Source organism: Sarcophilus harrisii, chromosome 1 (assembly GCF_902635505.1).
Source record: "Sarcophilus harrisii chromosome 1, mSarHar1.11, whole genome shotgun sequence".
NCBI classification, from domain to species: Eukaryota; Metazoa; Chordata; class Mammalia; order Dasyuromorphia; family Dasyuridae; genus Sarcophilus; species Sarcophilus harrisii.
Window position 1 is genome coordinate 684,997,357 of NC_045426.1, and position 26,936 is coordinate 685,024,292.

Here is a 26,936-nt window from a genome sequence, read left to right on the forward strand (position 1 = left end):
CCCACATTAAGAAGAGACCCTCACATCCGCAAGAAAGGAAGGAGATAACTTTATCTCAAACACCCCTTCCTTTGCAGCTGTTTGGTCATTAAAATAACACAACATTCAGTTCTATTTATTTTGTGTTCTTTCCATTTGGATGATTCATATTATCTCCCTGGTTTTTACTTCACTCAGTATCAGTTAATTTCTATCTTCCAATGATTCTCTGAATTCTTCATACTCGTCATTTCACATAGCATAGTAATATAACATTATCAATCACTGACTCTTATTTATGCTTTAAAAAAAAAAAATCAGAATCATTTCCCAATATACCTTTCCCCACAGCAAACCATTGCTGGTAACGAAGAAAAAAATTAAAACCCAATCAACAAAGCAACGATAACTAGAGGATACACAACATTCTATCTTCAGCCACTCCTCTACCAAGTCTAAAATGTCCATTGTAAGGAAGTGGAGGTGATAAAGGAATATCAATGAGAGGGTGAAATACTTTTTTTAAAAAATGTGCATAATGACTATGCAAATTATGACAATTATTAACAAATCCCTGATAAATATACCTAGAAAAAGATCATCTGGGCCAGCCCTATAATGGTACTGGGATTTTCAATGGATTTTTGGAAGTCCTGCCCTGAGGCATTTTTCCTGATAGTGAATTCCTAGTTTCTCTGGAACAGGATTGATCACTGCAATTATTCTGTTTGGTAGCATTTTAATTTCATTTTCATTCATATTATTGCAATCATTTAGTATATGGATTTTGCTTCAATTTTCTTCCTTCTATATCACTTCACCCAAATTTCCCAAGTTTCCGAGTTCCTCGTGTTTGTCATTTCTAATAGTGCAAGGACATTTTATTACATTCATCTACAACAATTTATTCTATCATTTCCCAATAAAAGGGTACCCTTGTTGCTTCCAGTTCTTGGCTAATAGAGTACCCTTATTCTGAAAAATTCTGCATATATTTTTTTCACTGATATCCTTGGGGTATGTGCCCAGTAGTGGTGTGATTCCTTAAAAGGCTTATTAATAGGAGTAGAAATAGGGATCAAGTCAGGACCTGATTTTACTGGCAAAGGGAACTCCTGAATAAGGATCTAACAATGTAAGTCGGCACCTTTTCTGCAGCTTGTGGTCCTAGAGAGGTGCCTGGAGAACTGAGAAGTCAGCAGGTGATCCAGAGGCCAGATTCAAACTCGGATCTTCGTGGATCCAAGGCCAACTGAATATTCACTAGGCTAGGGAGCCTGTTGTGACGATGATGATTGTCATACACAACTATGTCATTTTTCCTCACTGGAAGCTGGAGACTTGAGGAAAATAGCACTAGAATAAAAAAAATTAGCACATAGCAGCCCCCAGTGAAAGTTCTCCAAGATACTTGTGGTCTTCTGAAGGCACAGACATGTTTCTGTTACATTAGGGAAGGACTGTGATTTTCTCATAGCGAGAAAATAAAAATGGCTTACTGCCTCCTCCAGGGTGACAATGAAGACGAGTGGGTGAGCCCTTATGAAAGCAGCAGCTGTGGGGACTGTCACAGATCAGGGGCCCTGATGCAGGTCCGACACCAGCAGGCCCTGTAAGTTACAAGGAGGACCAGAAAAGGGGAAGACTGGATCTCCTCCAAAGGAAAGCCTCATCTGGGAATAACCAAAAACAAAAACAAAAGACAAAAAAGAAAAGGTTTTTTTAAAGTGCCTACTGTGTGCCAAGAATGGTGCTAGGTGCTGGGGGTATAAATAAAGCCAAGACACTCCCTGTTCCCAGGGAGTGTGCATTGTAGTCATGTATTGGCTATAGTGTACAAGTCCAGACCCCCTTCCCCTTCACCAAAAATCATAATGAGACAGAGGAACATGGGAAAACATCTATAAAACAGCAGAGTAAAAATAAAAAAGCAGAACCACAAGAATATACACAACATCAACATTAAATAAAAAGAAAATTAAAGGGCAGTTGAATTCTGGGTAATTGAGGAAAAAAAAAATTCAATCCAAACCAACCTACCAAACCACTATTAGTCCTGGCAAATACCACAGATCCATCTCCTCTCAATAGAGGGAAGAGGACACAAGGTAGCAGAATATTGGGGAAAATACTGTCTACTTTTATAGGATTCTAGCTGGAAGGCCCTGAGGAAATTTGAGGAAAAGTATAAGAGTCATGATTTAAATCTTCAATTTTTTTTTTTGGGGGGGGAACTAAGCAATTGGGGTTAAGTGACTTGTTCAGGGTCACACAGCTAGGAAGTATTAAGTGTTTGAGGCTGAATTTGAATTCAGGTCCTCATGATTTCAGAGTAGGTGCTCTATCCATTGTGCCATCTAACTGCCCCCATGTAAATACAGGAATAGAAATGCATCATCAGATTTGGAATCCAAGGACCCATGTTTGAGAATCACCTTGGCTCCTCACCTAGTACAAGTCTTTTCTTTTTTTTTTTGAGTCTCACTTTCCTCTCCTGAAAATGGGGAGGTGGCAGGATGGATGAAATGATAAATCAGAGCTCTTTCTGCCACAAATCTATGAACTTAAAGGAATGAGCCACTGACTACCAACATTCTCCATCCTGCCATCTCTGACATTCTAGGCTCTCGTGACTCCTAAAGCTTGCTAGGATTAGTTAAATTACTAGCACGTATAAGAAAACTTTCTGACACCAAATCAATTCATTTTCAGAAGACATCCCGCCCCAAGTTTCTAGGAAAACTAGAGAAAAAAATATATCACACTTTGGAGTTTCAGACACTCCTATCCAAGGTCTTATAAAAGTTGGAAAAACAAAACAAAATATAGGAAGCAGTTGGCAATAAATATTTTAATTTTTTTATCCTTTTTTTTGTTTTGTTTTTTACAGAGACAAATACTCTTCAAGTTTGCTTTTAAAATTCAAGGCTAAACCACAAACAGGTACAACCAAGACATAGAAGCTCATATTGACACACACCCATCTGATTGATTCTCCATTCCCTGACAAGCAGGGAAGGTGAGGGAAGACTTTCTTAGGTAGCACCATGACAAACCCCAGGGGAACAGAAAAGAGGAGAGCAGAGCCCTGTATGCACCCTCTCCGTTTCAGGTTTCCCTGCAGCCAGAGGGGCACACTGCCAAGGTCACTGCTTGCTCACTTCAGTCCCCTGGCTGTTGACTGAAATGATTGATCAGATCCATCCTGCGAGAGGGAAGCTCTGTTTGTCATAGTCGAAGCCCCAGATCCCATCTCTTTCGGCCCTGAGCCTGAAGCCCTCGCCCCTTGCTCGAGTGCCTACAACACTTAGGAGGCATCAGAGGCTGGGCTCCTACTTTTCTCTATCAGAGAGACTCTTTATTTTGAATTCATAGCTGTATGTTCAGGAAAACCACCAGGTTGCCTGATATAATGTGGAAGCAAATCTTGCTGATTCTACCCAGCAAATTAAAGAAAAAACCAAAATCAAACCAAAAAAAACAAAGAAACCAAACCAAACCAAACCAAAAATCCAATACACACAAGAAACCAGGTATGTAGGGGTGATGGAGAAGAGAAAGATGGGAAGATTTCTGGTCCCGCTAAAGAACAGTTTTCAAACAGAATAAAGTACCATCTTGAATTTCTTCTACAAGAACTCAGCAACTTGACTCACTTAACTTCTATACATCTAAGTAGTTATTGTTGAATAAATTCAGTGTTCACATTTCTAGAGAGAATTAAGCCCCGGTATAGGAAGCCCTGCTCTGGGAGGGGAAGTGGGAATGAAATTCAAAGACTTCTTGCCGCCCATGTCTGGCTGGGTGTGCAGCTGGTGGATGGGGGATGGCAGGAGTGTTGGGACCCCCAATGGGGCAGCCTGAGAAGAGCGGTGATAAGTGGTGGGGGTGGTGCAGGGACAGGAAGCTTTCAAAAGCAAAAAGGTTGGAAAAGGGAAGGGACTGACCTGTTATGAAACATTAAAAATATATATTATATATATATGTACACCTGTCAAGTCATTATTAGGACAAGAAGTTGGAGAACAGGAGAGAAATTAGGCATGTTCTGTCCTGATCTGCTCCCTAAAGTGGGATGCAGAAAGTCATTGCTATGTAGCTGGAGGCAGTGGGACTGCTCAGGTCCACTATTTGGATTTTCATCTCCCTATAAAACCTGCACCAAGTCTTTGACTGCATGCATGGGAAGCCCAGATTTGTCTGTTTGCAAAAATGTACAAAATAACTAGAAATAGAAAAGTTTTGGTAACCTAAGGCCATCTGTGCAAGCCTGCCGGGGAGAGAACCTGCAGCAGATTGTTTTTTTAAATACTACAGTGAAAAGGCATTTTAATAGATTTAAAAACATCAGAAGTAATCCACTAAGATTAGGTGTAAAAAACCCCCCCCCCAAAAAACTAATTCCCTTTGAGGGGACTTTGTCCAGTGAAGCGCGGATCAGTGTTTGAGCCACGGGTGGGCTTCCAGGGAAGCTTTGCTGCGATCACCATAGTCATACAGCAGCTCCTCGCCAGCTTTGATGTCCCTCGAGGCGATGAGGATGAGGTGAGGCACGCCGTCTATGTCATGGAGTTTGGTTTGGCAGTTACCACACTTGCTGTGATTGATCAGTCTTCCCAGACGATCTGTTTCCCGAGTGGCATCCACACTGGGATGGCAGTGAGGGCAAGGGGAAAGAGGAAAGAATAGAGGATTAAATTAAAGTGATTTTTGTAAAGGGAGGACTTTTTCTCAGCCAAGGAAGGGTCCTTCCTCACTCTTAACACAGGCATGAAAAACAAAAGGGGGATTCGTTTTAGAAAGGACCAGAAATAAGGAAGATTGCCTCGGGAGTCCGGCGGGTGCCAGCAGAGTTCCTCCTTGAGGCGGCCCTGCTGAAAGGCAAGGTCAATGGCTAAGCTGTTTGTATTCGACTAGTCCAAAGCCCATCCTTGGCAGGTGAGAGGTCTGTCCGGAACAGTCTGAGTCCTAGAGAAAAGAGAAAGGGCACCTCTACCTCATCGCTCACATGGACGCGTCTTCAACCGGGCCGAGGATGTGGCGTCGGCTGTTGGGTGCCTCAGTCCGCCCGATTATCGGCCTAATAGGAAATGATCTGAGGTGCTCCAAGGACTGACTTACCAGTAGGTTTTGCTCAGGTACTGAAAATAGTACATGTAGCAGCCTGTGGAAGGATCCTGAGCATAGAGAGCCTCGCGCTTCTTGGCATCAGTGATCTCAATGAGGTCCCCGTGATACTCTACCACAAACTCCCCTCTTGTAAACTGTTTGGTGGCGATCACTCCTCTGCCTTTGCCGTCAATGATATCGATCTGGTAGGAAGTGATGAAAAAAAGGGGACATTGTCAGGGCAGAGCCAAAGAGGCAAGACAAAGGCTGGCATTCTGAACGAGCCAAATGAGAGCAGAGCATCCTGACGCCTCCATCTGGACCCAAGGCGCGTGCTATGGGAGGTCCTGCTGAAGGGCCAGTCTTGGGAACCAGGACGCCCACCCACTCGACTAGGCAACATGACCCCAGGTTCACGTCTCTCGTGATCCTGTATGTCCCTCTACTGAATGGTGACACCGAGGAAACCACATAGTCTTACATTGGTTTCCAAACAATCCATTTGGTGAGTGGGAGATGGGGGTGGGGGGATCCTAATCCCCTCAAGGGAGGTGAATGCCTAGGACCAGGGAGATGATAGGCCTGGGTCCTCAGACCACATCTCCAATATTGTGTTCAGGTGTAGGAATGGAAGCCCAAGGCAATCAAGCATGCCGAAGGGCCTAGAAATCATGTGATCCTCCCACCAGCTTGTTTCCTCAGGAAAAGAGGTGAAATGTAAAAGCTGTAAATTCAAGTACTGAGGGACTGCACCCATGTTCCCCTGAGCTCCAGAGACAGAAATCAGCAAACCTGGAGATGATGGCCTGGAGGAGCAAAGGGCAGAGGTTTCTAGGAGAAAGATTCCAGAGCGAGAGAGAGCCAGAGGCGAGAGCCAGAGCCCGGGGCTCTCTCCTGAGCAATCAGACACCACTAGAATCTTTTTCCTGATTGTTCTAGAGGCATTTTAAACTCAACTTGTCCAAAACAGAACTGGGTCTCTTTCCTCAGCCTCTCTAAATTCTGTCCAGGGCCCCCGTCCCTCCTGTCTCTGAGTTCTGAAACCTCTGAGCCACCCCTGACCTCTCTGTCCCTCGCACCCTAACTCTCAAGAGCTGCCAAGTACTGGGTGCACATCACCTTCTCTCCACTCACACGGCCTGCTCCTCTTGCCTGGACTAGTAATCTAAAGGCCTCCAGGGTGACTGAGATTCCCACATCGCAGGTAGAACCACGTCCTTCCCTTACACAAAAAGCCAAGTGTTTTCTGAAAATATTCTTGTTCCATTCAAAGCCCTGCAGTGGCTGGCTCTGGGCACTGCCGGGCCAAGGCTCCGAGCATCAGCCAAGCTGGCTCCCTTACCCATGACCTGCCAATGGATGACTCTCTGGGAATCTCTCTCCATCCCTCTGCATGGTCTGTGCCCGACTCCTTCCATTCCCCCACAGGAACCCCAGATCTCCTCATGGCCTCCCCTCACTCAAGAGCCACATCCCGCCTTAGGCCTCCCCTCACCCTCCCAGGGGCTGGTGCCTTCTCTCCTCCAGGAATAAACAAAAGCACCGTGTCTGCACGGTTTTATTTAATTACTCCCCAATAGAATAACCTCCACTTTTCTACTTAGGACCCAGGACTTGACAAACAGGCGCTAACTCCGACAGGGAAAGGAATTCCTGGGTGGGAAAGCTCACTCTCCTGATGCACTCACGCCTGGCAGTCCTTCAGAGGGGCCCAGGACCCGAGAGAGTCAAGAGACATGCCCCTCATCAGTATGCAACGGGGTGAGACTTGAACCCAGGCCAATGAGCAAGCATCAATGGGGCACTTATGGAGCGGCTGCCATTGGGTGACCTTCTGAGGACACCAGAAAGGGACTAACAGCCTCTGTCCCAGGAGCTCCCATTCCTGCCTCAGAGGCCAGCTCTCCATCCACCAGGCCAGGCTCCCATTTATCATGAGAGCTCAGCAAGTGCTGATGAATGAATGGAAGTGGCTGAGGAGCCCAACAAGGGTTCCTATAAGGAAGACTGTCTGGGGAGGGGAGAACTTTTGAAAAACCTCAACACTGATCGTTTAACTGGTGTGGGGAACTCTCGGAGTAAAACTCCCTCTCTTCTGGCGGAGCCACACCTAATCTGCAACTCCCCAGTATGAAATCAAGGTGTCCAGGGACCAGAGGGAACCGCCTGATCCATGGTCACACAAGAGCTGGGAAGAATAGTTCCCATTTCTCTGATGCTTTGCAAAGTACTTTTCATCTGTTATCTTACTGTGACACATCTGGGATAAGGGGGACCTCACAAACCTGCGGAGAAGGTGATTATCCCTCTAAAGAAATGGGCTGTGGGTGTAAATGAAATGGCCGAGGCTGCGCAGCTACTAAGTATCTGGGACAGGACCTGCATGGGCCTTTGTGATTGCAGACCCAGTCCTCCTCCCATCTTTGGACGTCTCTACGTGAAAGCATCATCACTCAGGCGGCCAGAAGGACTTTCCCAGTCCCAGGTTGTACCTGGCGATCTCCGAGGTCCCTGTCATCCTCAGACAGCGCCAGAGCCTGTACAGGCCGAGCTGCAGGAAGCTTCTCAGCCTGGGGAAGCTCGCTCCAAGGCATGGTCCCCATTTGTCTTCCTCACTGCCGCCCCAAACGGATTCCTCTGAACTTTGGGGGCAATCTGCTTACTGACAACCTCAAATTCCCCTTGGACATGCTGGTGCCCCAGAGTTGAGTAGGAAACTTGATGGTTCTAACGGAACCCCCGGTGCTGTCCCCTCCTTAGCCAGTCAGTCGGTTGACAAGCATTTATTAAGTACTTATTCTATGCTGGTCGCTGTGTTCAGTGTTGGAATGCCAAGAAAAGTAACCCCCATACCCCCCTCCACACACACACGGTTCCTGCCCACAAGGAGCTCAGTTTAACAGGGGAGATATCGGTAAACACCTGTGTACCCAGAAGGCCATGGCCAGTGCTCTGTACAATCACGAGAAATCTCCAAAGGAGGGCACTGAGAAGGGATAGAGGTGGATACTGAAAGCCTCCTGGAGACACAATATCTAAAGAAATCCGAGAGGGAGGGAAGGAAGGTGCCCCAGCCCTGGGAAAGGCCCCACAAAAGGAGATGGGGCACTGTGTGTGTAAGAAGTATTTCCAGGTGGAAGAAGAGGCCAGAGCACAAATGCCCGGACTTTCTAAGGGACAGGAACAGAGAGCCTCTGAAAGTTACTCATTGGCCAAAGCAGTAGAATTCGTTCTCGCTTCTCTCTTGAGCACCTGCCGGGCCAACATCCTAAGCAACAATTAGAGAATTTTGGAGGTCCAGCCTCCACAAGAAGGTCCGTAAGACTCCCCACTTGGCTTTCCTATAGGATCTATTTAGAGACTTAGATCCCATTGCAACTTCCCAGTCTGGGAATCTTCCTTAGGACAAACTTTTGGTAGTTGGTTCCTAGAAAGAATGACCAGGGGCAGCTCATAGAGAACAGATCCTGGAGTCACGAGAACCTGAGTTTAAATCCAGTCACAGACACTTGCCACTTTCTAGCTGCACGATCCTGGACAAGTCATTTAACCCCAACTGTCTCACAATAAACCCCTGACAACCCATGACTGCCCCAGACAACAAGGAAGGTGCCCAGTCAGGCGTCCTGCAGTGCGACCTGGAAGCCCAACACCAGCTACCTTACCTTCATGCCTTCTTCCTTTCCGCTTTCAATTAGTTCGTCAAGTTTTCTCTTTTCTTCTGACTAGGAAGAGAGAAGGAAAACCACATGAGTGATTCCTGGCTGCTCCCTAGTATGGGGTAATAGGAAGCCAAAGTTTCCTGAGCTGAGCCCATGGGATACAGGAGTCTTCCTGGAAGGGGAAAGGGAAAGGGACCAAACATTGATACCGTGTCCAGTGCCCTGGTGCCAGGCACCAGGCTTAGCATGTCACAAATATTATCTCATTTGAGCCTCATAACTTTCCTGGAAGGCAGGTGCTATTATTATCCCTATTTTACAGCTGAGGAAAGTGAGGCAGGCAAACTGACTTGTCCAAGAACATCCTGTCAGGAAGAGTCTAAAGTTGGATTTAAACTCAGACATAGACCTGGTGCTATATCCACTGGGCCATTCCCCGCCTCTGGGAACGAGAAGGCAGCACCTCATCCAACACTCTCCTTTCTTCAGAGGAGGAAGCCTAGGTTTGGGATGGAAGGGAGGGCGAGGGCAAAGGGTTCCAAGTCACCCAGGCAGTGAAGGAGCAGAGCTGTGAACCCCATCCAGTCAGCAAGTGTTCTAAGCCAGGAGTGGGAACCTCTTTTGGGGACATTTGGATATTTGTAATGTCATTCGTGGACCACACAAAATTAGCAATTTATAGAACTCGAGCACTGGGAGATTATGGCACCTGACTTTCGATTCAGTGTCCCCTGCACTTGTCTTAGCAAATTATTTTGCAGGCCTGACAGGAGTGACAAGCCGGATGTTCCCCACCCCTGCTCTAAAGCACTTCTTGGACCACACAGTTCCTCCCCATGATGCCTCTGAGGAGACAGTAGGGAGGTTTAGGGGGGCCCAGGCTTATCCGCCTTGACTGGCCTCCAAGAGACTAGGGAAGCCCCCAGAAGTGCTTGCTACCCTTCAGTAACTTCTCTCGTGAATCAGACCCCTTTGCTGTATGACTTGTGATTTTAGACTGGGTGATCTACTCAATATATGTCAACCCATAACAAGCACTTATTCAGCACTTCCAATAGGTTTGGCACTGTGAATATCCCTCATTCACGAAGGTGGTGGGGTGGAGAATCAGGGGGTTCCAATTCCGGATACCCTCTGTGTACCTCTGGAAAAGTTGGGCCTCCTAGGTAAAATAGGAAGTCTCCCATTCTCTGGGGCCATTCGTCCACCCCAAGTGCAGGGATGGGGAAGTCTTCTGGCCCTCAGACAAACAGAAGTGTGGTGCTCTTTATAAGGCTGGGCCTTCCTCTCTGGAGGTCCCCATTCTGATCGGGCTGCTCCCAGCTAGCTGTACTTTCCACACAGATCCTTTAAAAGCTTTAAAATCTTGTTCATAAACTCCTTCACCCACCATGCTTCGGAGCAAGGCCTGCTGCCAGCCCAAAGTATTCTGGATTTGGGGAAAGGGTCCCTTCAGAGCAGAAGGAGAGGTGGGGGAGCACAAGGCTCAGGAATGGGCTGCCTGGGGCACAGGGTATCTTAGTGGTTTCCCGGCATGTCAGAAAGATAATCTGGCATTCAGAGCTTTCTCCAGCTCTGTACTGTAGCCCAAGGGCTCCTCATCTTTCTTCTGTCTTGGATTCTTGGACTTCACTTTTTAAGAGTCATACAACAAGACACATGGGATTAAACTACCACCAAATAAAGTGAAATCCCGTTATTAAGCCTCTTCCAAACCAACCCCTATGCACAGATCCCATGGTCTTTGCCAAACTGCCCTGAATCAGAGATAGTACTTTCCCACTTCCATGCCTTCCTTTGCTCTGGGTCCTACCCCTGGATTGCCTTCCTTCCCTTTCTTTGCCCACTGATTCCAAGGCATCCTTATTGTCCAATTTAGACCCTATCTTTCCCAAGAAATCTTCTAAGTCCCCTTCTAGCTGACCAGGGCTCTACCCTGGAACACCAGCTGTAGGCTCTTGGGCCTCAGAGCTCTCTGTGTTTGAGCATCCTCACCCTGTCAGTCAGGATGCCCACAACCGGGGCCTCAGGGAACTCTACAAACTGTGCCCTCGGCTCAGCAGGCACTAAACCCCGTCTTATCGATTCCACTTAGACCAGTACCTGGCAGATACTAGGGAGAGAATGCTAGAGAGGCTGGTCTGTGGAGCCAGATCAAGGTCATCACAGAAACACATGCAATGCCTCTTCCTGTTTCCATTTTTAGAGAGCCGGTCTGTGCCCACAGGGACCCTCCAGCCCATTGGGGCTTCAAGCAGAAGCTGGATTCTTGTTCATTAGGGACATGATGGAGGGAATTCTTAGCCGAGGGTGGGGGAAGAGAGAAGGATTTGGCCGCCTCAAACCCAGAAGAAGGGCCAACATCTGTACCCCCACCCTTCCACCTACCTGTAGCTCGGCTTTGCTTTTTCGGGAGCTCCGTCTCACGGGATAATAGTCAGTGACTTTGCGATTCTGTTGAGTTTTTCCCTGAGCTCTGCAGGGAGGAAGATGTTGGGGTCAGTACACAAGTTCTAGGCTGGCAGCCCAAATGCCAAAATTCATCTTCTTCTAGAAAGCAGATGCAAATGCCTTCGGAAAATGAGGTCACAAAATGGCATCTCCTTATCAGAGCAGGAGGGGAACACAGCTCCCGCTAAGTACTAGACCAGGGAGATGGGGTACAAATCCCACCTTAATACTTAACTTCTTGGGAACTGAGTGGGGATCACAACATAGTATTTTTCACTCTTTTTGTGTTTCTTGCTTGCAGTTTTTTTTTTCCAATTTTTTTCCTCTTTGATCTGATTTTAAATATATATTTATATACATACATATTATATATTTCATATATTATACATACACAGTTTTGATCTGATTTTTCTTGTACAGCATGATAATTGTGGAAATATGTCAAGAAAAACTGCACATGCTTAACATATATTGAATTACTTGCCATGGGAATGGGGGGAGGATTTGGAACTCAAGGTTTTGCAAAGGTCAATGTTGAAAAATTATGCATGCACATGTTTTGAAAATACAAAGCTTTAATTAAAAATATATTTAACTCTTGTGGCCAAGTTTTTGATCCTCTTTTGATACTCAATCTCCCTATCTGTAAAATGGGAAGGATATTTCCAGTGCCTACCTCACAGAGTTGTTGTGAGATGATGGTAGAGATGGTTTTTGGAGAATGGTTCTTCCCCAGGCTGGAAGGGCACTCCCAGGCCCAATATTACCACCAGGCAGCAAAGAGGCTTTAAAGTGGGCCAGCTCACCACTTCCTAGGTAGCCGAATGGTCTCAGGCTTTTAGGGGTTAATCACAGGAGCATCAACTTTCATGCAGGATCCCTCTCCTCCACCGGCATTAGCAGTGTGGTAGGAATACATGTGGGATCCTGCCTTTAAAAAAAGGTTTTATTGATGTGTTTTGGTTTTGCATTGAAAACTATTTATAATTTATTTGCACTTCGGGAGAAGTTTCTTGTTATGAAATAAAAGTTAAGCAATATGTTTAATCTTAAATTAATCTTAATCTGAAAATGCAGCAGGCACCCCCTCACCTCTCAATTTCAGTCCCCAACCCACTGGAAATGAAAAATCCCCCAGAACCAAAAACATTTCTTACATAAATATGCCTATTTTTGCTGCTGCTGCAGCCCACCAGGATTGTCTTATTTAGTCTATGTGGTTGCCAAGACTTGACTTGCAGGAAAGGGTTAATAAATGCTTTTGCCTTTACTGAATTCATTCAAGGGCCTTGTACTCCCAACTAGCCTGGGCTCCATGCTATCCTCCCTGCACTCCCCCCACCCCAATTTTGCCTTGTCCTTCTCAATCGGTGGCCATTAGGCTTTCCTTCTTATTCCTCCCTTCCCGGCCTCGCCAGCCCAGCCTCCCTGCCCCCCTTGGGGCTTTCTGCACAAGCGGCAGCTACTGGGCCCCTCCTCCAAGGCTTAGCTCCAAAGCCATTACCCACGAGGGGCCTTTCCCAGGTCCCCCAGCTGCTTCCTAAAGTTACCTGAAGCCTACATCCCACTGCCTGCCAGCCAGCATCCCAGAGAATGTGCTCACTGATCACTGTCAGAACTTTCCAAATCCAGGAGGTGTCTTACTTTTGTACTCGCATCCCTAGTCCCGAGGCACCCCGCACCTGGTGGCCCCCCAGGACGGCTGTCGTCCCACTCCACAGGGGCCTTTGCGTGTGCACAACACTGTACCTCGCGCCCTGGCTGCTGAGTGTGCTCCAGCCTTGCAGAGCCTCTGCTCCCTTGGCGCACGTATCTATGTCCTGGCTCTACCCTCACGCGCTTTGTTCTAGAGCAAACCTGGCCATCCCCCAGGAATGCGTTCCTTCCCCGTCTCTATCTCCTGATTTCCTTCGGTTGTCAACCCAAACCTCACCTTCTCCAAGAAGCCTGACTGAACCTCTCCCAGGTCCAGGCATCTGTGGTAAGGCTCTCAATGACTCCGACTACATCTTGTGTGTTTGCGCCCCGTCTCCCCCGTCAGCCTGTGAGTGCTCAGACAATAGAAACTGTCTTCTTTCTTGTATCGCCAGCACTCAGAATACAGTATAAATTTAATAAATGCTTGTTGACCAACTTCTCCTATAACCCTATAAGGTGGGTGACATTTAATTGAGAGGTCAAGAGATGGTGACTGATTTGCCCGGGATCCCCAGGATTGTAAGTGCTGGAGATGTGGCTCTCATCTTTATGTGCAAGCCTGGAATAAAGACTTCCTCCAGGAAGTCCTCCCAGATTCCCCACCTATAATGATCCTTTCCTCCTTGATTTTTTTGGCTCTCCTGTGCCTCGTCACATTCTAACCTGCAGAGTAGTTGTTGTTGTTATTGTTGGGTTGTGTGTGTGTGTGTGGGGGAGAGAGAGAGAGAGAGAGAGAGAGAGACAGACAGACACCCTCTTACAAAGCTGTGATCTTCTAGAGGGCAAAGAAAATTTCCCTTTGGATACTGAGCTTCCAGGATAGTGTCCTGCCCACAGCAGGCAATCAATCAATGACTTCTGAAGCACCATCTATCACTTTAACCACAGGGTGTATCACATGTGAAATGAGTTGAAGGATCCCCTCCTTAGGGCCCCCATTCTTTTATCCCCCATCCTCTGTTCTGGCACTCCCATCCAATCAGAAACAAATGGAAGAGTTTGCCCTGCAGAGGCCTGTGAGAAAGAATATTGCTGCCCACTGCTGGTGCTGCTTTTAGCCCAGGCTGGAAAGTCGCACCCCATCCAGGACCTGCAGGCCACAAACTCCCAGAGGTGAGGAGCTCTCTGTGGGCGGTACCAACCAAAGAGTCACATAGATCCTCCTCCTCCCCCCAGACTCCAAGAACCAACAGCAGGCCAGCAACAAGAGACTGCTCCAAGGCAACGCAGAAGAAAAAAGTAAGTCCAAGACCCTTGATTCGAATTCTGTCTGCTCTATGACTGGCTAAGTGACCTTGGCATAGGTCCTTTGACTTTCTGGGCCACTTTTCTTCCTCCATAAGCAAGGCATCCTAGATCAACTGGGGATGGAGCTGCCTGATTATTGCAAGGGTTAGTAACTCCACATCCATACCAGACACTCCTATCATGGCTTTCCAGACACTGATAAGCACAACCATTATCGTACTGAAGCCTTGATGATCAAAAAAGGCTGTTGTCCTGGAAAAGGCTGAGAACACTTGGAGCAGGAGCTCCCTCCAGGTCCTGGCTGTCCCCATCAGCTATGAGCTACCCTGAAATCTGCATGCACCCCAAGAAATCAAGTTTTAAGCCAGTGATCTTCCAGAAGAGCAATCTGCTTGGGGCCCCTTGAACCCAGGGGCCAGAGCCATAAGGGCTCCCCTTATTTCCCAGAGAGCGTATCACTTACTTTCTCCTCGAGGCCTGCTTGGTTTTGGGGGGTTTCTTCGGGGCGTGCTTTGCGCCGGCAGCATCAGCAGCATTGGCGGGCAGCGTCATGGCTTTGGGGTTTCCTACAGCTATAGATTTATGGTTTGGAAGGGGCTCCAGAGAATCCCTCCTCAATTCTTTGCCTTTCTGCTCTTCTGATTTCATAGTGCTCGCCGGTGCGTTGATGCCAATCCTTTTCTCTGTAGACAAAGGGAGGACAAAGACACGGACTCACTGCCAGTGCCCTTCTGGAGCAGCTTTCACTCCAGCCCTTTGCTGCTGACTAACTTTAAAAAGAGCCCAAGGCAAAAAAGACATCTGCCCTTTGTGGTAACTATACGAACTCCACACAAGCTACAGAGATGCCATGGGGCCTGCACCAATGCAGGACAGGGGACTGTGCCATGCTGCGCCGCTCGGGATGCAGCTCAAGTTCTGTGCAGCTGGCACAGGCGTGAGACCAAGAGCCAGCGGTGACTGGGGCTCACTCCTCAGCAAACTGCCACCTCACAATCACTAAAGTCTAAAATTTCACTCAAGGAGAATGGACTTGGCCAGAGCTGTTATCTCCATCTTATCGACAAGGAAACAGTCGTTCGGTAAACTGAGTTACTTGCCCAGGATCACACATCTCAAGACTGGAACCCAAGGCTCTCTCCCATATATCTACCATAGCTGCCTAATATCAATTGGTGGGCTATGGCTTTAAGAACAAAGTTTAGGGCCTCAGAGGGTGGAGTACGGAAGATGAGGTGGGGGGTGAGTCCCTACAGGATGAAGGGCATGGATGGGGACAACAGGAACCGCTCCCTCCCCTCTGCCGAGTTGGCAGAGGTCTCCTCACCACAGCTGAAGAGCGTGTCTAATTGGAGACAATAGGATATCTCCAATTTATAAACAAGCTATGGTTCAAAAGCTAGTTTACAAGCGAGTTCCTTTGGAAGGCTAAACATGTTTTTCCTATAAAAGTTGTGTTTAAATGGTCATTTGGAGACCCCGCCCCTAATAGCCTCTCCCCCAAGTATCTCCATTACTCCACAATATTAACATGACTGTTTCTGCTCCATTATGAGTCAACTAGGCTTTTGTGAACAGATCTGTGAACCTGCCCACCATGTGTAATGTTGTTTCTATGGGGAAAAGAGAAGGGAACATGGTAAGAAAGGCCCTTTAACCTTCTTTGAAAATATGGGCAAGTGACTCTCTTTTCTCAGGAGGGAGCCTTCTTCAGTTTCTTCATCTGTAAAATTGGTCCAGTCTATAGACTGGACCGATAGTTCTCAACTTTTTGGTCTCAGGAGCCCAAGACACTCTTAAAAACTGGGGACCCCTGCCTCAAAGAGCTTTTGTTTACATGGGTTAGAGCTCTCAATATTTACAGTGTTTAAAATGGAAACATCTTAGTTTTGTCATGAAAATAATGCCAGATGTCCTAAAAGGGTTTCCGTAACCCTACCCAGCTCTGACATCCTGCATTCTAAACTAACTCCCAGTTCCGTCCTTCCAGATTCTTTGCGCCCTTAAGCCCAGGCTAGCTATTCTTTGTTCTAAGGCCCACCTAGCTCTGCCACTCTGGGACCTCTAGGCACTTCCCAGCTCTGACAAGTAGCTCCTTTCCATGTGGCTGATACTTTTGTGGTGCCAAAACAATAGTTTGACCAAAGGTCTGGTGGTTTTGGATGATGCTGACTTGAAAGTGTTCTCAAAAGCAACAGCATTGGCCCTAGGACTCAACTCACTACTCTGGTACTACTTTGGATTATAAATGAGGAGCAATAAATGGAACACCTAGATTTTGGGGGAGCAGAGGTTCCCCACATGGAAAACCTATTATGAATATTCTTGTTAAGCCCTTAAAATTCGGAAAAAAACTGTGTTCTTCACCATAAATTAGTGAAGCTTGGATTGTGTCTGCTTTTTTATGCTTAAATTGCCCTGAAATTCTGCTAATTTCTTGTCTGCTAATCTTTCAGAGGACCAAGAGTCACTGGAGTCGGAAGTCAATTTGAATCTTACTTCTCCTATTTATGGATCATCTTGAGAGTGCTCAGTTTCCTTCTTTATGAAATAAAAGGCTGGACTTATCTTCAAGATCGCAATCCTATACTGCATCTAAACCAGTGGTAGCTGCTGGCTGGACATCTCATAGGAAAATGGAGACAAGGTGACTCCCTCTCTAAAAGGTAGCCCTTTGCCTGAGGCTTAGGTCCAATTTTCATATGCGCAGACATATATGTATATGCCAATGATCTTGTACTGGCCTAAAATTTCTGGAAGGCCTTTCCCTTGTTTTCAGGGTTCAGATGATATCTTTGGATTCGATAGCTGGTTTCATTGCATGACAGTCCTACCATGTTGCAGAATTACGAGACTGAAAAGGGAAGCTGAAGAGAATAACAGAACCTTAGCAGTCATTTAATCCTCCCTGTGCCCAAAGTGTGGACATGAATCTCATAATGATCCTAAACAAGTACTGGCCTCCCCCTGAAGACTTCTTGGGATGGAGAGCTCACTACCTTCAGAGGTAGCCTATTCTACTTCTGACTGGCTTTGACTCTTAGGAAGTTCCCATGTTGAACTCCAAATCTACCCACTGGTATTAGTTTGTTCTCTAGGGCCAATAAGCCTAATCCTTCTTTCTACAAAATGGATCTCCAATTATATCTAATTCCCAGGTGGCCTTGTTTTGAATCTCCTCATTATCCTGTTTATTTCTCCTGGATGTACTCCAGAAGATATATCTGTTAATGTCTCTCCTAAAACACAGCACCCAGGCTTGAACTCTGTGTTCTTTCTGTGGTCTGACCGTGCTAGTGATCATCATGTCCCTTGTTCTGGACATTAGACCTCCATTAATGTCACCTAAGATCCCACAGATGCTACTCAAATCAGCCAGCTGAAGTTTATGAAAACAGAATGGTCTTTTGAAAGGCCATAAAAAAGCACGTGATCCCTGACCAAGCTTCAGTAGGTTACATCATTGAGAAGGAACTGCAAGGTGGCAGAGAGAGCAACATCTCCATTAGGGAATCAGGGATTGGGAAAGCAAGGTGCCAGTAAGAGCTTCCTAACATTACAGCTGGTGCGATGTCCAGCTGGCCACCAGACCAGGAATACCTTCAGAGTCTTACCCTCTCCTTTCTTGTGCAATTCGGTTAAGGCTTTCCCCTGGCATTTGACGTCATGATGTGCAACAGAGTTTTCCTCCTGGAGTGGAGGACGAGTTCCAGAGGATCTGTGGGGGCTCATGTAGGAATAGATCTTTGACTGGCCCATAAATACATTCTCCTAAAAAGACACAAATCCATTGTCAAAAAGTAAAGCCCAGAGATCAGAGTCAGCAACATCTGGGACACGTCACAAAAGCCAACAAAGCTCTCAAAGAGTTTGGGGGAGGGGGAGCATGGCATATTACAGTGAGCATCCCCCAGTCAGAAAGGCCTTAATTCTTTCCACTCTTAGCTGCTCAGAATCACTCAGTTTCAAATCATACACTCTCCAAAGACTTTCAAGTAACTGAACTGTGTTGTATTAAAGATAATTTTTGAACAGTAAAATAACAAGGTCTGTATGGACTTCAAAGACCCATGCTTTAATAGGAGAATTCCCTCCACTTACACAGATAACTTCTTACCAGATTCTTAATAAATGTTTTTCCAGTTGGTGTGATTGAAAAAATTCCTTACTTAGTGGCCAGCCTTCTGGTCATGAACTTTCTCCCCTAGTTTCCATGCTGGTCCACAACTGTGGGTGGGTCTTATTAAAGGCCCATTTATTTCAATTTAGCTAAGACCGATAGGGTTTGCTTTCTTACTGACTACTACCAGCTCTGGGCTTCGGGCTCAGTCACTTCCAAGTCTTGATGAGACACAGGAGGAGGAATGAAAGGAAGGTCTTAAATGTACATGGTACTAAAATGAATGGGCTATCGAGTGGAACAACTGCACCAAACACGCGGAGGCCATTACACATCCTAGATCTGCCAGAAGTAAAGATGAAGCTCCAAGACTGGAGAACCAGCCTGGACTATTTACCTGGGAGCTGGACATGGACTCTTTGTTCCTGATTTCCACTATACTGAGAAAGGTTTCAGACAACAAGACCAACTGCTCTGGTCCAGTTGGTAAGAAAATATTTAATGAGAGTCCCTGGCCTGGTAAGCACTTCCCAAGATAAACTTCCCCGAGTTAAGCAGTTTTTTAACAATTGACAATTCTTTACATTAGGAGGGCAAAGTTAACCAAGGAGGAGAAAATTTCTTTAAGCCAACCTTAGAAAAAGTACTTGAGAACTTGTGAAACATGGGTGCCCCATTCTCTGCCATCTTAGGGGGAAAAGGCGGGGAGGTAGGAGGAAGCTGAGGGGCCTGGACAGAATCCACTATTGGCAGGACTGAAATACTAAAAGCGAAGCAAAGAATTTCAGTGTGCAGAAATTTTCAGTGTATAAGGAGTTAAGTCAGAACGATGAAAGATAAGAATACTTTTCTAGGCCATGAACAATAGGAGGAATTTATAAGGATGATAATAGGGCAATGATTGCCAGGCAGGAAGTCAATCTGGGCCCTTTAAAAAGGGACATTTTATACTTCTGCCTTTTAGAAACAGCTTTTTCTCTTGGGGAGGGGGAGGGGAGATAAGTAGAAGAGAGTATGAAGGCAGGGAAGAGTGACACAAAGACCGTCCTTAACTTTTACCTTAGAATGCTAAAGACAAGTGACAGGGTTAGGAGTCCCCAGCCCAGGAGCTTACTCAGCTCTTCCGAGAGGACTAGAAAGAACAAGTTTGACCGTAAAACAGGTTCCCCAGTTCCTGGATCTTTCGGCTAACGATCGGCTCCCCCACCCCCCACCCCAGGGCCAACGAGCAGAAAGGGATCTGGAGTTGGTTTTTCTGGGTGCTGCCGTGGGCTTACCAGCACAGAGTGGGTTTGTTCAGAAAGAACTAGGCAGCCCCTTCAGCCGGCCAATAAACAGCAACCACAGAACCCACGAGAAACTCCCGGAGGGGCCGGAGGCTTCCCGGAGGGGTGCGGGGAGCAGGGGATGAAAGGTCAGCCGGGATAGGGTAGCCGGCTCGGCACGTCCTAGCGGAGGGCGGGGAGCAGGGGCGGGGGCGCCCACGTGGTCACCGCGGGCCCAGCTGGGAGCCGGGGGCTCCGGCTCCCCCGACCTGGGGCAGCGGGGCGTTGTTCCGAGTGGACTTTCTAGGGGGTGGGGGTGGGGGTGCCGGTGCCATGCTGCGCAGGCGTACGGAGACGGGCCGAGTTCCCCCGGGTCTGGGCGGCTGCCCTCCGTTAACCCTTTCGTGCCTGCAAACCGTCTCTCTTCCCCCCCCCCCCCATTAACCCCTCGCAGTCCAACGTCTCACCACCTCCGGCGGATCCCCACTGGAGCTGCCTCCCTCCCGCCCCCGTAAACCCTTTCTTGGTCGCAGCTCCGGGGCTCGCCTTACCCCGTTGGTCCTGGGCCGCGCTGGGTTCCTCCGGTCCACAGTCTCCGGGCCTGGGGCGGGGGCCGCTGCTCCTCCGGCCGGGGTCGCCGCCGCCTCCTCCGCGCGCGTCTTGGACATCTTCTTGCCTGGGGAGAGGGGACGACTCAGGCTCAGGGTGCGGCGGGGCGGGCTACGGGGCCAAACGGGCCCGGTGCGGCGCCTCCCACCGCAGCCATGTTTAAAGGGCCCTGGCGCCGGCCCCGCCAGCGAGCGAACAAGCGAGCGAGCGGCCGAGAAGGAGCCACCTAAGCCGGCCGGCCGCCGAGGACGAGGGCGGGCACGGAGCCGTGCGCCCGGGCGCACAGCGAGCCCGCCCCCTGGGCATGCCGCGCTGCGCCCCCGCGGCCCCGCGCGCGCCCGCCGCGGCGTACCTCCCCAGCCCGTCCCGCCGGGCCCCCGGCACGCGCCGACCTCCGGCACCCCGCCACCCCCTGTCCCGGTCTCCTCCCCAAGCCCGTCCTGGGTCGCCCACCTCCTCCCGCTAAACTGGGCCCTTGGGAGGGCACCCGGGATGATAATCTTCACCCCATCCTTCCCCCTCCACACCCATCCCACCCAAGGGGGTGGGGAGACTCAAGGGGGGAGGGGTCTTTGGAAAGAGGGCTGCCGAACTAACCGGGTTTCTAGTCTCAACTATTCGTGACCCTGGGTAAGTCGTTCATACTCCCCGGTCCTCAGTTTCATCATCTCCGAAATGAGCAGGTTGAATTAGACTATCTCGGAGGGATCCTTGCAGCTCTGACATTCCAAGGTGTTCTTTTATGGCCTGGGGCAGAGCAGAGAAACGGGGACCCATACTCCAGCCTGGCTCTAGCCTGTGCTATCAGGGCAGGGAAAGGCAGGATCAGTTTTTCCCAATCTAGCCCAGGGGGTTGGGGGGGAGGGCAGTTAAATACCTTTGGATCATCCTTAAACTAACCTTTCCAAAGAAATGAAATGAGCAAAGGAGGAAGGAGAGGGAAAGAAGCATTTGTGAACAGTACAAATGGCAAAACCGGAGTAAGCTGCAAACCAGGTACTGCCAGCGGAAAGACAAAGCTACTACTGCAGTTTTTCTCAGACTAGGGTCCCAAGATCCATCAGGAAAGGACAAGGGAGTAGCGATGAGGGAAAGTCAAAAAGCACAAGAACTATTGAGAGACTTTTTTCAGTCTTGGAGGCTTTCCTCAGCAGCCCTTTTACTGAATTCACAGGCTGAGGGAGGAAAAGGAGCCTGAAGGTCTGGCTGAGAGACCCAGTCTACTCTAGAGATAGGCAGTGGCTGTTGTTATTCTGGTTTAATCAGTTGGTCTCTCCAAGATCCCGCTTTGGGATTTTCTTGGCAGACATACTGGGCCGGCTTGCCACTTCCTTCTCCAGCGCAGTTTTACAGATGAGAAAACTGAGGAGTTTTACAGCTGAGGCACACAGGATGAAATGACTTGCTCAGGATCACACAGCTATAGCATCTGAGGCAGCATTCGAACTCGCGAAGATGGGTCTTCGGATTCAGGGCTTTATCCACTGCGCCACCTAGCGCCTCAAACTGTCATTAATTACCAAGGTTTCAATTAGGGAATGGAGGCCACCGATTTAGACGGATTGAAGTAATCGCCCAGCGTTACAAAGGTTATTTAATTAGGAGCATGTCTTTTGCTAGCTTGCAAGGAACCCTCGGTGACAGGGGGTTAATGACATAGGGCCATGAACCCCAATCCCATATACGATGCTGAGTCTGCATGTTCTCCCCCTTCCCCCACCTTTTGTCACTTTGTATTCAGAGCACTGTGAAATCTCAGCACAAAGTATCAACTTAGTGGCTAGTAGATAGAGACAGCCTCCTCTCAGAGGCAGAAGAATTAGATATATAGTAGCAAGGCGACTCTGGACGGGTCCCTTTAACCTATCAGTTTCCAGGCAACTCTCAAGGACTAAAACTGTTAGGTGAGAACTTGCATCGGTAGAGGGGGTTTCTCCTACCCTGATGCAATCACAGATTGCTCCAAGGCACCAGCTAGGATTATGGTTTTAATTTATCTACCACAGGGCTTCTTTAGGGACTTTTACTTCCTACCAGCACCCTCATTCCTAACACAATACATTGCACAGAGAAGGCACTTGCTCTAATAAATGTTTGTTAGATTTGTTGAATTTTGTACTAAAGTCGACCACATATATGAAAATTATGGAATATTACTGTTCTGTAAGAAATGACCAACAGGATGATTTCAGAAAGGCCTGGAGAGACTTACACGAACTGATGCTAAGTGAAATGAGCAGGACCAGGAGATCATTATATACTTCAACAACAATACTAGATGATGACCAGTTCTGATGGATCAGGCCATCCTCAGCAACGAGATCAACCAAATCATTTCTAATGGAGCAGTAATGAACTGAACTAGCTATGCCCAGAAAAAGAACTCTGGGAGATGACTAAAAACCATTACATTAAATTCCCAATCCCTATATTTATGCACACCTGCATTTTTGATTTCCTTCACAAGCTAATTGTACAATAATTCAGAGTCTGATTCTTTTTGTACAGCAAAATAATGTTTTGGTCATGTATACTTATTGTGTATCTAATTTATATTTTAATATATTTAACATCTACTGGTCATCCTGCCATCTAGGGGAGGGGGTGGGGGGGGGGTAAGAGGTGAAAAAATTGGAACAAGAGGTTTGGCAATTGTTAATGCTGTAAAGTTACCCATGTATATATCCTGTAAATAAAAGGCTATTAAATAAAAAAAAAAAAAAAGAATAATGGGAACTTAAAAAATAAAATAAAATAAAATCTACATTGAAATGCCCTAAACTAGGAGAAAAAAAAAAAAATAAAGTCGACCACAGTGTAGTAATGGGCATGGGCAAATGTAAACAATGGGGGTGGGGCTTCCTAAGCCTAAGATCAGTTTCAAAAATGATTTCACTCTTGTGAAGTGGTAAAGACCAAGTTTGGTCCGAAAGCAAAAATGAAAGGTCTATGGGAGTTTTTCTTCCCTTTTTTCTTTTTAATTCTTTGTTAGGAAGAGTGACTCTCTAGAAAGCAGGAGAGAGTAGACATTCTAGGTTATATGAAAATAAGATGTCAATCAAATCTGTTAAAAACCCATGATTTCATTCTAAGAAGCAGGAATCAGGTTTAGTAACATTAGAAAAATTCGTGAGATCATAGAACCTCAGAAATAATAATTCTGATTGTAATCCTAGTTCAAGTCTGGTATATTTGCATCAGATCCTCGTTGGTGGAAAGGATGAAGTTAAGGGGCTTTCGTGGTTTTTCATTTATAGTCTGAATTTATTAAACAGCTTCCCTTAAAATAATCTTATGAAGTCAGTATTCCTAAAATTATCCCCCCCCCTTTTTTTTTACAGAGAGGGAAAGAGGGCTTTAAAAAAAAAGGATACAAGCATTTATTAGGCACTTACTATGGGCTGGACACTGCTAAACTTTTTACAAATATTATCTCATTTGTTTCTCCAAAAAAAATCCCAGGAAGGGCACACTATTATTTACTTTCGTTTTACACATGAGGAAACTGAGGCACAGAGTAAATGACTTGCCTACTATAAATTCAGGTCTTTTCTGCCTCCAGACCCAGCCCTCAACCCTCAGAGCCAATTTGCTGTTCCCAGAGGTACAGTGACTAGCCCGTGGTCACACAGTGCCATAGCTAGAAAAGAGGGCAGTCTCCCTACCTACCATTTGGCTCTCTGCTCTTTCCATTTTACCATATTATACTTCAGATTAGATCCTAATGTGGAAATGGGGGGAGAGGGAGAAATTATCCTAATTACTGCATTACAAGTGAGAGTCAGCATCATATTGTACACGTTACAGTACAGCTAAATTAACAGTGGGAACACATATCTCTTTGAGTTAATAATAGTGGGGACACATATTTCTTTGACTACTTATAGTCATTTGTAAATGGCATGGGGATTTTTCTATGTAAAAATGATTTCAATTATTCATTTGACTTCCAATGCTAAAATAAAAAGGGGTAATGTTACATAAAGATCTCAGCAGATTAAATCTTTTAAATGGACAAATACACTTTAAAATACTGTACATTTGAAGATATTTTAGTCATAATTTTCTGTCAGTATTTTGTCAGAAAATCCTATAATTTCAAATATTTTATGCCTCATTTTTCCATCTGCAAAGTGGCATGTCTCACTTGGACATATCCTCCTAAGGGAAATCTGGGAGAACAACAAAGTTCAAATATATTTAAACAACTTGAATGTCTATCTTGCTTAACATTTACAAAATACCATATTAACATTACTCTGTGAAGCAGCTGAATATGTTATTATTTCAATTTTACGAGAAAGAAAACAGCTTCCTAGCACTTACATGACTTACATAGTTTCAAATATTACAGGTAAATGCTGAAATTTGACTGGCGATCTCCCGACTACAAGGCCTAAGCTCTTTTCACAAGACTATACTGCCTCATTGGGAGCAGAACAGGATGATTTTGCTCTTGAGTACTTCAAAAGCATCACAGATTTAGAGCTGGAAGGAACCTCAGAGATCATTTAGTCTACTTTGTTCATTTTACAGAAGAAACTGAGGCACAGGGAAATTACATAACTTTCTCAGGGTCACATAGACAATAAACAACAGAGTTGAGCGTTCTTTACAGTCCAAATCCAGAGCTTTTCCCAGTGCACTATGATGAGTACCACTAAGACCATATATAAATTATTAAACTAACAGTAACATGGCGCTTTGGAATGTTTAGAAGAATGCCACAACTGAACTGCTTGAGAAGGTGTCCACTCCCAACTGTCTCAGATGCAGTGTCTGCCTTCAGTTAAAGTTTGCTTCCCGAAGTGAGTTTCACTGCCGTGACAACAAAAATAGTGCTCACCCAAGACACTCTTTAGGATTCCAGTTTGATTGTAAGCTGCCATAATCATTTGACAAGCCTCCCTTCCCACTGCTCTGCATATAATAAGTATATATAATAGGGACTCTTTGAGTCCGATTGAATCCTATTCCATTTTTGACCTGGCTCCATTGGTTGCTTAGCTGAATGGCAGGGGGATAGCTCATATGGTTCATTCATTTATTCTTTCAACAAGTTTATGGGTAGGGGGTGGACTACCCATAGTCCTCCATAGGAGGTAAGACTGAATTGGATTATCCTAGACCTATTTGTTTTGTTTTTGTTCATTAGTTTCACTCGTGTCTGACTCTTCCTGACCCCATTTTGGGATTTTCGTGGCAAAGATCCTAGCAGGGTTTGCCATTTTCTTTTCCGGTTAATTTGGAAATTGAGGCAAACAGAGTGAAGTGATTTTCATATGGTCACACAATTAGTGCTGGGATGGGATTTGAAATCAGGAAAATGAGTCTTCCTGACTTCAGCCTGGCACTATATTCAGCACCACTTAGCGGCCTGTGGTTACCTTAGTTTACCATTCTCTAAAATGAATTATTCAGTATATATGATCTGTTAAGATCTCTTTCAACTCTAAAACATTTAGGAAGAAAACCTTGCAGAAGATTGGACAAATCCTGTGGTATCTCTAATAAAAAGGAATTTACTTATGGCCATTTCCCAACAAGTAGGAGGGAAGAGACAGGCCTGGGATACAGGACTGCCAGTTTTGTTCCACCGAGGTTACTGCTCACACATACACATATATGTTTATATATAAATAAACACATGTGTGTATATATATATATATATATATATATATATATATATATATATAAAACATCCCCAACAACTTTAACTCAGAACTGTGCTCCAACTGACAGACCTGTTCTGGGCTGGACATTTTCATGGAAGAAAAGTGGAAGGGGGGAAGGAAGGGAGATCTGAGTTTTGTGATGGAAACAGCATCTGCATTTGAAATAGGGAGTCAGGGATTCCCTTCTCCTCCAAGAGCCTGATGATCTGGGTCAAACAAGCCACTTTTCTCTCTTTCAAGGTCAGTTTCCTCTGTCAAAGGAGCGAGGGCTGGAACTAAAGAATTCTCAGTTCCCTCCCTGCCTCTGAAGCGAAGGCCATGAGCTCTCTCCCCCAGCCTCAGTTTCTTCACTTGTACAATGGGGATAACAACTCTTCCCACCCTCAGCTAGAAGGTCAGACAAGCCGTAAACTGTAAGCTGTAAGTTGTCAGACAACAACTCCAAAAACGAACGTGAATTATTTTCACCAAATGCCCCCCTTTCTAGAATTCATCCCCGGCCCCCTAGCAGGAGGAAGGGATCAAACCTCTTTTCCCGGACCCGTAGGACATTGTAAAAGGAAAGAAACTTTTAAAAGGGGACCTAAAGAGGCCGACTCCCTCTCTTCCCCCCGCCCCCTCGGTCCCCGCCACAGTTTCAGGCGTGGGGAAGACACCTGGTGGGGTTGAGTGAGGGAATTTTATCCCGCAAGAACGACCACGCGAAACCTCCCCCTCCTCTCCACCCCCAGGCCCCATTCCCGACGTCCCAGTCGCCGGGCCAGCCGGCCGGACTCCTGGAAAGCTACCTCTGGCCATGGCCCCGAGCCTCGACTGCACCGCCTGGGATCTCCCGGGAAACCGAAGCTTTCCGGGGAAAAAAAAAAAAAAAAAAAAAAAAAAAAGTTTGCAACCACACTGCAGCCAACTGCCCCCCGAAAGCGAAACGCAAGCTGCTTCCAATTGGAGCCTGGTGCTGTCTCTCCGGAGGTGCTACACTCTGATAGGCTGTAGTTGGAGGAAAATCCCGCCTCTAGCCTCCCAAAGGGACCGCACTTTCTTACAAAAACGCTTCCTCGCTTCATATCTCAGTTGAGGGGGGGGGAGGGGGGTTTAAATTTACCTTCCCCGCGCGCTGATT

At 46.6% G+C, this 26,936-nt stretch overlaps 1 protein-coding gene across 4 annotated transcripts; it reads right to left on the reverse strand.

The window, feature by feature from the left end:
- Positions 1-4,275: 4,275 nt before the first annotated feature.
- Positions 4,276-26,670, reverse strand: KMT5A (lysine methyltransferase 5A). 4 transcript variants are annotated; one of them, XM_031948457.1, is made up of 8 exons: positions 26,605-26,670; positions 20,084-20,208; positions 17,762-17,918; positions 14,611-14,830; positions 11,139-11,226; positions 8,754-8,813; positions 5,101-5,291; positions 4,276-4,627 (listed from the first exon to the last, which is right to left on the reverse strand). In XM_031948457.1, exons 1-8 carry the CDS (start codon positions 26,612-26,614, stop codon positions 4,417-4,419), a joined length of 1,062 nt encoding a protein of 353 aa, XP_031804317.1. In that variant the 5' UTR covers positions 26,615-26,670; the 3' UTR covers positions 4,276-4,416. The 4 variants fall into 4 exon arrangements, with proteins under 4 accessions (XP_031804317.1, XP_031804318.1, XP_023352827.1 ...); XM_031948458.1 differs by lacking the exon at positions 26,605-26,670 and adding an exon at positions 20,595-20,676 and having other exon boundaries at positions 4,417-4,627; XM_031948459.1 differs by lacking the exon at positions 4,276-4,627 and adding an exon at positions 4,634-4,947.
- Positions 26,671-26,936: the final 266 nt, after the last annotated feature.

Coding starts and splice junctions, on each gene's coding strand:
- KMT5A (XM_031948457.1), bottom strand. Junction 14,831..17,761: donor ATTGCACAAGAAAGGAGAGG/GTAAGACTCTGA, acceptor CTTTGTCTACAG/AGAAAAGGATTGGCATCAAC. Junction 11,227..14,610: donor AAGCAGGCCTCGAGGAGAAA/GTAAGTGATACG, acceptor TCCTCCCTGCAG/AGCTCAGGGAAAAACTCAAC.